General features: G+C 35.1%; 1 protein-coding gene across 3 annotated transcripts in view; it reads left to right on the forward strand.

The window, feature by feature from the left end:
- Positions 1-7,355, forward strand: part of Tmpo (thymopoietin) — a 28,389-nt gene extending 21,034 nt beyond the window's left edge. The window contains exons 5-9 of one of the 3 annotated variants that reach the window (XM_076854972.2): positions 2,393-2,512; positions 2,612-2,707; positions 3,106-3,216; positions 4,257-4,345; positions 5,151-7,355. In XM_076854972.2, coding sequence (XP_076711087.1) covers positions 2,393-2,512; positions 2,612-2,707; positions 3,106-3,216; positions 4,257-4,345; positions 5,151-5,436 — 702 coding nt within the window. In that variant the 3' untranslated portion in view covers positions 5,437-7,355. The remainder of the gene's footprint in view (positions 1-2,392; positions 2,513-2,611; positions 2,708-3,105; positions 3,217-4,256; positions 4,346-5,150) is intronic. The other 2 variants (XM_076854973.2, XM_076854974.2) reach the window with 2 other exon arrangements.
- Positions 7,356-15,004: the final 7,649 nt, after the last annotated feature.

The following is a 15,004-nucleotide window of genomic DNA, read 5'->3' on the forward strand; positions in this document are numbered from 1 at the left end:
ATTTCAGTAGATGTTTGGTAAAGTTTTTAATGGACTGTTATTTATTCAATCCAAAATATAACAAAGTTCTGGAATTTGGCCTGGCACAGTAAAAGGGGGTTGTAGCTCAGTTGTAAAGCACCCATGGGTTCAATCCCTGGTACCAAGAAAGAAAGAAAGTTAATCCTTGAGTTTGGTAGATGATCAATTCTAAGGAAAAAGATTGTCTTCCCCCAGCCCTTTTACCTTCATCTTGGTTATAGGTAAAGTGTCTGGTTTTATTGTGTCACTTACACAACTGATAAACTTAGTTCTTTCAAGTAATGTAATTCTTTGAAGAGTTTTTTAAGTGCTGAGTACATGTCAAATAGACTATCAAACTAAAATATTTTTAAAATACTTCTAATTATTTTGACCAGCATTGAATAATTAATTATTTAAAAGGGAATGATATTCGGGGCTGGGGTTGTGGCTCAGAAGTAGAGTGCTCCCCTAGCAGTGCGGGCCCCTAGGTTCGATCCTCAGCACCACATTAAAATAAAGGTATTTTGTCCAAGTACACATAAAAAATATATTTTTTAAAGAGACCAATATTCAAAGTAGGATTTTTTTTCCTTAATTTCAAGGTGCATGTTAAATCTACTGCAGTTATATTAAGCCAGTTATTCCCAACTCTGCACATTAGAATCCTCTTAAGAGCAATAAGAATTAACTGTATCCAGACCTTTTATTTCTTTATTTTTTAATTTTTGTTTACTCATTTGTGCTAGAAATTGAACCTAGGGCATTGCAGACATTAAGCATATACTTGACCAATGAGCTATACCCCGAGCCCTGTCTAGACCCTTTTAGAAGGATTCTGATCTAATTGGTCTGAGGTGAGGGTTGGGAGCATTCAATAGATTGTAAAGCTCTTCCCAAATGATATTCTGCCACCAAGATTGAGAACCTCAAATTAAAACTATTATTTTTTCTTATTTTTAAATAATTAAGAATTTGACTGCTATTAAGCATTTATTATGTTTTGTGATTTGCTTACACATTTGTCTTTAGACTAACTATAATTTTACATTCAGCAAGTATTTCCTAATTGTTGTTAGTTGGATAAGGAACTCAGATTTAGATTGTGAGAAAAAGTAAACTCTTATGTCAATTCCAAGTACAGATAAATATAAAATCAGATACATGAGACAATGTTCCTTTGTGAGGTTTTGGTACAAATTTGCATATTTTAAAATAATTTTTCTTGTTACAGGATAAGAATAAAATATGTCTTTAAATTTAATAGACACTAACTTGGTCATAAAACTACCAGTTATCTAGGTAAAATATTATCTTGAAAAGTGACAACCTAGGCACACTGTGCTGTAATACTCATAATTAGTTGATGTTATCTAGTTAGAAGGAATTTAAAATAATCATCTGATAATGGTGGCTTCAAAATTGAAAGCTTATTACTTGGAATCCAGAATCTTAGGTTCTGTTCCAGAACCTCTGAATCAGATTCTGCATTTTAACAAAAGATTCAGGTGATCGATATATATATTTGGCCTAATGAATTTCAAACTATAAGCATCCAGGAACTGATAAAATTATTTCTTAAAAAAAGGAAACAAATCTGTTGACCCCCCCCCCCCCACTTCCAGGGAGAAATTAATCCGGAACTAGAAAGCAGTAACCATCACTATTATCTTTCTATCTTTCTGTATGAGGTGTGGGAGCATTGTGATTTGGCAGTGACATACTGTGTTTATATATTCACTAGGATGATCATGAGGTTTTTCTTGTTTGATTCTGTTTGTTTCTAAGAGTTTGACATCTGGGAATTTTTTAGTTTACATGGCCAAGTATGGTTTATAATTCAAACTGTTTCTATTAAAATAATACTAATCACATGAAAATAATGTTTGATCTGTTCTAACAGTCAGAAAAGTTCTGGTTGGTCTGTTTGCAATGCTAGGGATCAAACTCAGAGCCTTGCACATGCTAGGCAAGCACTCCACCACTGTGCTACATCCTCAGCCAAAAGTTTGTGTTTTTGTTTTAAAAGGAAATTGACCTGCTATATAATAAATGACTTTCATTTAAGTCATGATCATTCTGCTTCTTTGTTGAGACAAGAGTTGCAGCTGCATTATTAGAGCTGCCCAAGCATACAATGAGTCACAAAAGGACCCAGTGATAATTGGTGTCTTTTCCCCTCTTATTGGTGGACTCTTTAGTGTATTTTATGATTCTTTAAGAGTTCTTCTGATGCTGAATGTTCAATTGGTACGTTAGAAATTTGAGGGCATAGCATTATTTGTAAATGCTGGCATTTGGAGACTTGTTGGCTTTGCAGTGTGTTAATTTGGCCATTTTTAGGGTGTTTGATGTTAGAATATGACTTTTTAATGTGTCAATGCTTAAATAGAGCTATTCACAAGCTGGAGTAACTGAGACTGAATGGACAAGTGGATCTTCCAAAGGCGGACCTCTGCAGGCATTAACTAGGGAATCTCCAAGAGGGTCAAGAAGAACTCCAAGGAAAAGGGTGATGCAAGGCTTATTCCTTAGAATTGGGTTTTCAGATTGGTAGGGTTTTAGTGATTACTTTATATTTATTGTTTTTGTTTTGTTTTCAAACTAACAGGTGGAAACTTCACAACATTTTCGTATAGATGGTGCAGTAATTTCAGAGAGTACTCCCATAGCTGAAACTATAATGGCTTCAAGCAACGAATCCTTAGTAAATATGTTTTGTGAACTATACAAGTGGTCTTCTTTGAAAATTGCCCTTTAATTGGAAATGGGGAGGTGGTAAATTTTGGCAAATCTCAAAATCTACAAATTTTTAATATTTCAAACGGATTTTTCCCCCATATAGTTCTGAATTTTAGAATTTTTCAATATAGCTATTTTATTACAAATAAGTTCAATTCCTCCCACAAGAATCCATACTTTTTTACTAAATATTTGAAGAACTATAAGACTTCACCTATAAAGTACTCAACGTGTGTGTTTCTGGGCTCCATTGCCTAAATTTTTGTAAAGGGAAAGTCACGTGTTACAGAAATAGAATATTTTCTTTTTAAGTGTCTGTTATGTTTGGATAATTCTGAGTCTGAATAATTTGAATCTTGGCAGGTTGTCAATAGGGTGACTGGAAATTTCAAGCATGCAACTTCTATTCTGCCAATCACTGAATTCTCAGACATACCCAGAAGAACACCAAAGAAACCATTGACGAGAGCTGAAGTAAATGAATAAAATTTAGATCGATGCTATCATTGATCTTTTAAAGAGGAAATATTTATATTTGGGTGTTTTTTTTTTTTTTTCTCCAGTGGGAGGGAACAGAGCTTTCTTTTCTTGGGTGGTGGTTGTGTATGTGTGTGTGTATGTGTGTATGTGTGCGTGTGCACACGCATTTCTCATTTTTAAGACACTTTTAATAGTGAAAACAGAAATTAACTAATATAGTATGCCATGCTAATACTACCCTTTTGCTGCTATGTGCCTTTTTAAGTTCTGGTTTTCAAAGGAGTGGTCATTTGTGTGCTGCTTGTAATATGTTCTATTTGTCATGGATGCAAGTTTAGAAGTGCTGCCTGGGCTGTGAGGGATGCTACATTTTTCTTCTGTCGAAATGTTAAATAATGGGACTTTAAAGTGACTTTGTGTGGTGCTTGAATGGGTTAACTCCTGTATAATTATGCTTTAAAGTACTAACTGCATGATACATTATAATTTTTATGAATCTTTATTAAAGGAATTGAAATTATTTTGATGTGGGTTTTAAAGGTAAACATACAGCAAAACAAGCCAAAATTTTTTCTAAGCTGGGGAGATTGCATTGCCTATAGTTTTAAACATAAACTAGAATTGGTTAAAGGTCCATGTTAATTGGTCACTTCCTATATTTGATTATTTTATTTTATTATGGAATTCCTAATAAGAAAAAAAATGTATTCTTAATGTTTTATTAATGAAAAACATGGAAAATCATTGAGGGAATTTACACTGCCACATTAGGTTGCTGAATTTTTTTTTTCCTTGTTTATTGGCATGGCAGTTTTCCCCCAATAGCCACATTAATATCACTTCATGATGAAGAAATTTAAAGAGAGCCGTGGAACTCTGTGAATACCTAGATGGTAATAAATTTAGAAACAGCAGTCATAAAAGCTAGGATAGATTAAAGGGCATTTTTGATCTCTAAAACTTCTATTTAAAATTATATTTTAATTATTACACACTTATATTGAATTTTAATTTGTTTCTTTCTTTTTTGTTAGGTGGGAGAAAAAACAGAGGAAAGAAGAGTAGAAAGAGATATTCTTAAGGAAATGTTCCCCTATGAAGCATCTACACCAACAGGAATTAGGTACTTGGAAATACTGAATCAAGTATCAGTGTACTCTGCTAGGGAATTCTTCATTCTTCATTGCAAAGTTATTTTACTCTTTTCAGAATTAAACTGTTCTTTGGGGAACAGATTAATTCCCCTAAGCCACAAGTTATTCGTGTCCTTGAAAGTTGAATCATTTTCAAAATTAACTTGTCAAAACAACTAATAAAAAAAAATTAACTTGTCAAGTTGAAGGATTATAAATAAATCTTTTACCTTCTATTTATTTAATTTTATTTATTTGGCAGTACTAGGGGTATAACCCCAGGCCTTCAGTCTCTTCCCTCATTTATTTTTTATGGTGCTGTGATTGAACCCATGGCCTTGTCCGTGCTAAACATGTGCTCTCCCACTAAGCTACATCCCAAGCCCTGAAGGAAATCAATTATTTCTTGCATTTATCCTTTCTAATTGAAAAAACTGGAGTTAGATTTACCTGTTGAATTACTTCCTAACTGAAAGAATCACAGCCAAAACTACCTTATGTTTTAATTTTCTCCTAAATATACTTGCTTTGAAAAAAACTTTTAAGGCAGGTCCAGCGAGCATTTATCAATGTTGTGCATATTATTTTCTAATAAAAGATACATCTGACTTTTAAAGTGGAAAATGTTTAGAAGTTTTAAATTGACATGACCTTGTGGCTTTATATATATAAATTTTGTACTGCTGCCTCATGGAATATTCTTAGAATTAGAAGTGGTATGACGTTTTATGTTACTTGTTCAAATCATGAGCTCATCTAAAATTATTTTTCTGTTTCTCCTTTTACTTTGAACAGTGCTAGTTGCCGCAGACCAATCAAAGGGGCTGCAGGCCGGCCACTAGAACTCGGTGATTTCAGAATGGAGGAATCTTTCTCATCCAAATATGTTCCTAAGTATGTTCCTTTGGCAGATGTCAAATCAGAAAAGACAAAAAAGGGACGTTCCATTCCCGTATGGATAAAAATTTTGCTGTTTGTTGTTGTGGCAGTTTTTTTGTTTTTGGTTTATCAAGCTATGGAAACCAACCAAGGAAATCCTTTCTCTCGTTTTCTTCGTGATGAAAATAGAAAATCCACCTGAATTATATTACTTTGGCACATTCAACTTGGTCTCCTATTTTTAATAACTAGAAAAACATTTGTGTATATTTGTTGACTCAAGAACTAAAAATAATGTGATTTCACTTCAAATTTAATATTCCATGGAAAAGCAACAAGATATCTGAATGAACTTCATTTAAATGTTTTGGACTTTGGACTAGTGGGAGATCACTTTGTGCCATATGGATAATCTTTTTTAGCTCTGGAACTTTTTGTAGGCTTTATTTTTTTAATGTGGACATCTTATTTCATTTTTGGGAAAATATATTGTTTTGTGTATTTGGAAAACAAGAAGGGCAAAACATGGTAGTATAATGTGAAATTACACATTTAAATACTTTGAATTCTTACAGAAAAGATTAAGAATTATTCTCTGCTGAATAAAATTTTACAGAGGTGGAACATTGAAATTTGGTAAGAGAAAGTAATTTGGTTGTACTTTTATAACTGAAACAGTTTGACAGTGTTTATGAGGGAAAGTACAGCAATAATCTCTTCTGTAACTTATTAATAGTAATGTTGCTATTGTAGCCCTATCATACTCACTTTTTAAAAGATTCCTAATATCATGAACGTCCTCTTTCAGTAAGACCCATTTAAATACAATTGATTTTTAGCAGGGATCTTTGAGGGTGACATAATACTTGTTTTAGAGAACTAGCTGGCTGTACATGTTAGCTAGCTAGAAGGCTAAAATTGGAAATTTATACTTTTTATTTACAACCGAAGATTCTGTCAATCCAATTTACTACCAGAATTTTTTTTTTTTTTTTTTTTTTTTAAGAAAAGTAAGTGTGTGTATGTGTTTTGTTTAAAAGTTAGAAATTTAAATACTGGTGTTGTTCCATTTGGATTCTTTGTTGCATTGTCTTCTATTACCAAAAACAAACTTTTGCCAAGTGTTTTTTCCCCCTATATTTCCAGCTATAGTTTTGATTAAAAAGTAAAAAAGTATTTGCTTTTAAACTACATACAAGTAGTAGTTAAAGTTGTAAACTTTCAGTGCAAAGTGGGCATTATGATTTTGTATACTCTTGAAATATGGTTAGCTTTATCTTTGTGGTTGATTTATTTTAACTTTTTAGCTAAAACTTACCTCATGTATAACTTGGTTGCATAAAATTGTAGGTGAACGAAAGAAATTTCAGTAGAATCAGGTAAAACATAAAAACTTTAAACTTAAATCATTTGATTTGCAAGTTTATTGTCATTGACCATAAAGCACACTAAGAACATAAGTTATTTTTAAATTACCATCCAAAATAAAAGATAATTTTAACAAAGGAAGAAATTGAAGGTGTATTTAGACCACCAAACTTTTTGTTTGAATTAGCACCATTCTGATTTTTAGATTTTAGGTATTTTGTAGACATTTTTACTCAACTTCTGCAGTTCAGATCAGACACACTTATAGGTCTGATTCTGCAGAGGCACTCATAGATCTGAAAAGCTTTCCTCTTTGAATTAAAATGTTGCTTTGAGATGAGCCACAGAGGAGGCATGTTTTACTCAACTTTTCCACTATCAGGTAATAGCCATCTACACTAGTTTTTTTGTTTTCAGACTTTGTTCCCATATTGTTTTCAGTTGTTTGGTTATAATTAGAAATTGTGAGGAACTCCATTTAATGTTTAAAAATGTGAGGAGATAAAGCAGACTTGCATTTATGTAAGATCAGTTCTCTCATAGGAAAAATATGGTTCAAAATAGCAAAAGGACTGGGTAAAACGTGTACTCTTTTTTAAAAAAACAAACATGTATTTGGTCTTTTGTCTGTGTCTGTTTTATTCCACTAGAGTAAATGTGTCCTTGTTGTAAACACAAAGCATTTCTTCCTGATTAAATCATAGATGTAGATTTACAGTATAATTCAATAATAAAAAAAATAATTAACCTCTAGTTTTGTTGTTGCAATATATGATTTTTAGATAGCTCAAACAGTAAGATTTCTAGGTAAAATTTCTTGTGTATTTATGGATTGAGTTTTAGTTCTCATTTCAGTCTATTCCTATGTGTATTACTTCTAATTACTGTAGTAATCAGGTCCTCATCTGTTCATAAGTAAGCAATATACATCCATTATATCTGCAGAATGACGTTAAGTCTCCCATTTCCTCTCAATACTAGCCCCAACTTTACTGTTGTTAGTACTTATCTGTGACACTTTTGCATTGAGACTAAGCCAAAGTGTCACTGTTGTATTCATTGTGGAATCGTGTTCACAAGATGAAAGTGCTGATGTTACATCTCTGATTTGTGTCTCCAGTGGTGATCTTATTAACAATGGTTTTTAAAGTAATAAATACACTATAATTAATTGGAAAGTAATTAGTGTGAAAGATTTAAAATAATAATTTGTTGCATGCTTACCATGTGCCAGGTAATATTACTTTTATGCCCTTGATATGTATTGACTCAGTCTTCCTGATAATAATGTAAAGTAGGTATTATTCTCTTATGGCAAATGAGAGAATGGATGCCCTGAGAGATTATTCTCAACTGAGAAATGATGGATCTATTTGCATATGTTAGAGGGGACCAAATACACATAATCATTTCTCTATTCAGCCCTGTTCCTTCCATGATTTTGGTGGTGCATCTCTTTTAAATTTCTAAATAGGACTGGGGATGTGACTCAAGTGGTAGCACATTCACCTGGTGTGCGTGCAGCCCGGGTTCGATCCTCAGCACCACATACAAACAAAGATGTTATGTCTGCCAAGAACTAAAAAAATAAATAAATATTAATTTCTAAGTAGGATTTTCTTAGGATTAAGTATTTCACTGCTAGCTTTACTATTGTCAATTGTGTCGAACACATTTTTATTTCGTTATTACTGATGTAGTTTTAGCAGGAAGAGAGCAATCACATATCATCCTTCTCGCCAAAGATTTGGGTAAGAACTAGAGAAGCACCATCAAATTGGGTCGTTTCGTAGGTTTTTGTTGATTTTTTTTTTGTGGTGCTGGGGATTGAATAAACAGGGCCTTAAGCATACTAGGCAAGTACTCTAGCATTGGGTTACATGCCCAGCTCGAGACATGGGAGTTTTGAGTATAGGGGAATTCCTGTGTTTTGTAAAGTTCTCCTGATATTGAATCATTAGTTAAACTGACAGTGGCTTTTATGCTATATTCATAGTGGTTTGAAAGTTTTTCACCACCTTCTTCAAGAAACATTTATTCCAAGCCCCCTTTGTGCTAAATACATTAATGTTTGGTGCATGAGTTCAGTTTTGGAAATAATCTTTGAGCTTGAATTGGGCGTTCTTTGGGCAAGGTAGGTTTGTTGTTGTTGTTGTTGTTGTTTTGTTTGTTTTTTTGTGGTGCTAGAGATTGAACCCAGGGCCTTGTGCATGTGAGGCAAGCACCTCTGCCAACTGAACTATATCCCCAACCCACAAGTGGTATTTTTTAAAAAAGTATTTGACCATCCTATTAACTAATAGTCATATACATTTATTAGGAGTTTAAATATTTTTTAATATTTATTTTTTAGTTTTAGGTAGACACAACATCTTTATATTTATATGGTGCTGAGGATCAAATCCAGTGCCTCATGCATGCTAGGTGAGCACTCTACCACTGAGCCACAACCCCAGCCCAGCAGTTTAAATATTGATAATTATTTTTATCATATTAACCTTGTGTTAAATAGGACCAAAAACTTGTCAAAACTACAAACCAAAAGCTTTTATATTAGATCACTACTGACTTTGTTGTTCAAAATTTAACATATACATATTGTAGCTGTGAATAATTTCAAATGGGAAAGAAGTGTGAAGCATGTGTTTTATTCACATTAATAATAGTTTACTATTTATTTGTTTCTGGTTTGGGAAAAGAAGACTTATTATTTTATAGAAAATTATGTCAAAATCTAGCTAGTTACCTGCATGCCATGGCACAAACCTCTAATCCAGCAACTCGGGAGACCTGTGGGTAATATTGCAAGTTTGAAGCCAGCCTGGGCAATTTATGGAGACCCTGTCTCAAAATCAAAAAAGGGCTGGAAATGTAAGCTCAGTGGTAGAGCACCCAATCCAGTAGCCTGAAATAATTGCCACAGTTTCTGGATCATAAGTAAGGAAGGAGCTGGGTAGTTCTGGATCAGTATCTCATGACTTTGCAGTTATGCCATCACCCTGGCTACAGTATCATCTGAGGGATCAGGAGGGGAGAATCTGCTTCCAAGCTCAGAGTAATTGGCAGGCCTTTGTCCCTCACTGGCTGTTGCTGGAGATGATGTCATACCTGAGTGCCCTCTTGACATAGTTGTAGGCTTCTCCCACATTAACCCAGGTGCACCCAAGATAAAGATTATAGTGCATGGTGCCTGCAGAAGACATACATGTTCATCAGTCACTCCCCTCTCATGTGTTTCTGGGCCAAACCTTCCTGTTAGGAATGACCTCCAGAACAAGACAGAACCTCTGAAAGCCTCTGATCAGTTGCTTAGGAAACAGAGTCTAAGCATTGTGACCAGCAGGTCTTGAGTCAGCCTTAAATGTATACTGACCAAAAAAAAACCACAATAATCACATACAAAAAAATCTGACTTTTTCAAAAGAAGGAAAGTAGAAAATACTCTACTTTAAAATGAATAAAAGGGAAGATGCACAAGTCTCCATTAACACCCTTAATGGGTAAAACCTCCCCAGTGTTTGCTTTTGGGTTATTTTGTGTGCTGGGCATGGAACCCAGGGCTTTGTACATGCAGCAGATGCTCTACTACTGAGCTCTAAAGAGAAGAAAATAATGATCAGAAACATCAAAATATCAATAACCTGTGGAAAGGAGGACTTTGTGATCAGAAAAGTGTTCAGAGGGGAAGGAAAGTGAGGGCCATGCTGTATTTACTGATCTAAGTGTTGCTTTGTGATCATAAATTTTACCTTTCTATGTACCTTGTTTCTGATAGAGCTCGTGATTTTTTTCCTTAAAATTCAGAAAAGTTCCCAAGGTGAAGGAGAAAGTGATTTTTGTTGGTCATATGTTGGACTTAGTTTTTCAAGAGTTGATTGTGTCTTGCCCAAATATTCAAAATAGTTTTGAAAAAACAAAGTGACAGGTACCATACTTTCTGATTTCAAAACAGTGTGATGCTGGCATAAAGACAGACAGGCAACGAAGTAGGATAGAAATCCCAGAAATAAACCCTCACATTTACTGTCAGATGACTTTTCTCTAAGGGCACTGTAGACAGGGAAAGGTTGATCTCTTCTGCAGTAGGAAACTAGATATCCATGTGCAGAGTGTGAAGTCGAACCCTTACTGTCCTCCATATTTAAAAAAAAAAAAAATTAACTCAATGGATTAGGAATATAAATTTGAGACCTAAAACTATACAATTTCTAGAAGAAAACGGAAAGCTTTAGCAGCAATTTGCTTGCAGTAATACCAGAAGCACAGGCAACAAAAGGCAAAAAAGAAACTTCAAAACTTGTGTGTTAAAGGACACAATAAAATGAAATGATAGTCTGTGGAATGGGAGAAAATATTTGCAAAATCTGATGGGGATCATGTCCCAGAACATGTGAAAGAACTTAGAACAACAAAATGGCCTATTTATGGGCAAAGGGAGCTGGGTGCAGTGGTGTGCACCTGAAGTCCCAGGTTGGGAGGCTGAGGCAGGAGGGTCACTTAAGCCCAGGAGTCCGGGGCCAACCTGGGAAACCTAGTGAGACCCTGTCTCACAAGGAAAAGGTGTGGGGGGGGGAGGGTTTATTACACATTTCTCCAAAGAAGATATATAAATGGACAAAAAGCATATGAAAATTTGTTCGACATCACATAATCAGAGAAATGCAAATTGAAAGCATGATCACCTCATATCAGGATGGCTGGTCAAAAATTACAAGTGGTGACAAGGATGTGAGATAATTGGGCCCCTTATACACTGGTGAGAAAATAAAATGGTACAACCATTATGGAAAACAGTATGGTCAGCCCTCAAGTTAAAAGTGGATTTGTGGGACCTGGGGATATAGCTCAGTGGTAAAAGCACTTGCCTAGCACGAGTGAGGCACTGGGTTCAATCCTCAGCGCCACATAAAAATGAATAAATAAAGATATTGTGTCCATCTAAAAAAAAAAAAGTGAATTTGTATGATTTAGTAACCACCCTTTGGGGAATATATCCAAGAGAATTCAAAGTAGGTTCTCAAAGGCAATTGTCACAGGCGCTGTGGCATATTCCTATTTTAATTCCAGCAGCTTGGGAGGCTGAGGCATGAGAATCTTGAGTTCAAAGCCAGCCTCAGCAAAAACAAAATGCTAAGCAACTCAGTGAGACCCTGTCTAAATAAAATATAAAATAGGGCTGGGGATGAGTGTCCCTGAGTTCAGTTCCTGGTACCCAGAAAAAAAAAATACACACATATATATATGTCTGCTCATAGTAGCGTTATTTAAAATGGCCAAGAGGTGGAAGCAATTCAAACATTCTCAAAAATGTGGCATATGTGCACAACGAAATATTGTTCAGCCGTGAGGTAAATCCTGTCACTGTGATATAGATGGACCTTGAAGACATTACAGTAAGGGAAGTAAGCCACAAAATCTCAGATGCTGTATTATTTCATGTCAGAAGTCAACACAAAAACTAGAATGGTGGGGCTGGGGATGTACTCAGTGTTGGAGGACTTGCCCAGCATGCTTGAGGCCCTGGATTTTATCCCTAGTACTGGGGAGCTGGGGGGAGGGAGAAAAAGGTGCCAAGGCTGAGGGTGAGGGAAGTAGAGACCTGGTGTTTAATGTAGAATTTCAGTGTAGTCAGGCATGGTGGCGCACACCTGCAATCCCAGCAGCTCAGGAGACTAAAACCGGAAGGTCACAAGTTTGAAGCCAGTCTCAGCAATTTAGCAAAACCCTATCGGACTCAAAAAGGGCAGGAGGTGTGGCTTAGTAGTTAAGCACCCCTGGGTTCAATCCCCAGTACCCACCCCCCCCCAAAAAAAATCCACCTTTGAAAGGTGAAAAAGCCCTGGAGATGGGTTGCACATCAAAGTGCAACACTACTGAACTGTACACTTGCAAATGGTTAACATGGAAAATTTTTTATTACCTTTTTTTAGCCACAATTTAAAGTTTTTAAAATTTTTTTGTGGCTGAATCTAAAATTCTAAATTTTTAGCCTAAGTAAAATGAGCGGGTCATGCATAAAATACATTACTTAGGTATCTTCATAATTATTTTGTGTTAATTGTGCAAAATTCTAATTTACAAATGGTAAACACTTTTTTCAAGCTTTATCTGCTTTTTTAATTCTTTTAATTGTTTCCAAAATCAGGGACTCAAGTCTGTATTTGTAAATATGCTGTTCCTTATTTCAACTATGTAGTCATCTCAAAAGACAGAAAAAACGTTCAATTAAATTCCCATTCATTATTTTTAAAAATTTGAAATCTAGCAATAGAAAGAAATATCCTTAATTTCTACAGCTTAATTTATCTGTCAAAACTTGGAGTTGTGTTAATAGTAAAACAACAAGTACTAAATAAATTGTTCCTAAATCATTACTTTAGGAAAAAAGAATGCTTACTGTCTTCACTACTTGTTCATTTCAAGGAAGATTAAATCTTTCTTTTGCAGCTGAGGAAACTATAGCCCAAAGGCATTAAGTTATTTTCATGAGGTCACACAGTTAGCAGATCAAAACTGAAGTTTTAAATTCAGATCTGTCCCAAGGGTTTGTATTCTTACAAAAGATTGTCAAACCAGGCACAACTAAGCAAGTAACTCCAAACATTCAGACTCTGCTCTGTATATAAATAAATATTTGGTGGGCAACACTGATTAATAAAATAATCAATTTTACATAATGTGGAATTTTTTCTTTGATTAAAGGGCCTGAAGGGCTTCAACTGAAGCCTATTTAGTGGAATGGAGAAATAATATCTGCTTTTCCAAAGCAACACAACAGTGACCCATTTCCTAGACTATTAAAAGTAGATAGAGGATTCCTGAATCACAGTGGTTTAACTTACAAGTGTTCAACTTTATGGTGGTGAAAAAGTGATACATATTCAATGGAAGCCATACTTAGGATTTTTTATTTTTTATCTTTTCCCTGACTGATTCCCAGTGTGTGGGGTTCAATATTGTCTTAGGATGCTGGGTAGCTCCCAGTCACACAATCTCAGAAGTGAAAAATGGATGCTCTGCAGTATACTGTACCACCACCATTTTCTGGATGCAGGTATTCATTGTTACATGAGACATTCAACCCTTTATTATAAAATACTTTGGGGCCTGGGTTGTGGCTCAGTGGTAGAGGGCTTGCCTAGCATGTGTGTGGCACTGGGTTTAATCCTCAGCACCACATAAATAAAATTATCGTGTCCATCTACAACTTAAATAAATAAAAGTACTCTTTGGTTAGAAGATTGTGCCCAACTGTGGGCTGTGTTTTGAACCCATGCTAGGCTGCACTGTGACGTTCATAGCTCAAATGAATTAAATGTTGTTATAGCTTGGGTAAGAGGTGTCCTCCAAAAGCTCCTATGTAAATGCAGGAGTATTCAGAAGTGAAATGATCAGATTATGAGAACTGTCATCTAATTGGTAGGTTAATCCACTTAATGGATTAATGATTTTGAATGGATTACTAGATGGTAACTGTAGGAAGATGGGGCATGACTGGAGGAAGTGAGTCACTAGGGGCGAACCTTGGGGATTATGTATTTGTATCCCTGGCTCCTCCCACTCTCTGTCACTTCTTACAAACTGAGTGGCTTTCTTCCCCCACAAAGTTCTACGTCACCTTGGTCCCAGAAGAGTTGAGTCAGCCAACCATGGTCTGAAATCTGAAATCTTGAGTCCCAAATCAACCTTTGCTCCTCTAATTCCTTCTGCTCAGGATTTGGTCACAGTGACTAAAAGCTGATTACACACAAATGCATCTTTGACCTATGATACTTTCAACTTAATGATGTGATTGTTGGGCTGTAAATCCATAGTGAGTAAAGAAGCAGTTAATAGAAAAAGTTATCAGTAAATGTTTACTTACAGTTTGTTTTGTCTTTGTAAATAAAGTTACTTTGGAGCAATGGGGCCTTGTTACCAACCAGAGAATGATAGTCACAAAGTATATGCTTGTTGTCTGCTACTCCTTTATTAGTCAAGAATGATAATGGAATTTTTACTCAGGTTATTTCTAATTTCATAATATTCAACAAATAAAATTTTGATTTTGTGGACAGAAGTCCTGTACTATTTTTATACTACTCTACCTTGCATAAGGCAGCTTTAAATGGAAGATAGTTATAGACATTTTTGTAGATATTTCTAGTATTTCTAGTAATTAAAAAATTTACACATAAATCAAAGCTTTTCCTAATTTCTCTCTCTTCACAAACTAAGTATATTTCACAGTAAATTTTTTAAACAGTCCTATGGTTTGAATATGATTTGTCCCCCAAAAAACTTACATTGAGGCTTAATCAAAGTGGCAGTGCTGAGAAGTAGGGCCTAGCTGGAGGTGTTTGGGTCATGGTGGGCAGAGCCTACCTGAATAGATTAAAGCTGGTGGGAGTCAATGAGTTCTC

This window comes from Callospermophilus lateralis, chromosome 4 (genome assembly GCF_048772815.1).
Source record: "Callospermophilus lateralis isolate mCalLat2 chromosome 4, mCalLat2.hap1, whole genome shotgun sequence".
Taxonomy (NCBI): domain Eukaryota; kingdom Metazoa; phylum Chordata; class Mammalia; order Rodentia; family Sciuridae; genus Callospermophilus; species Callospermophilus lateralis.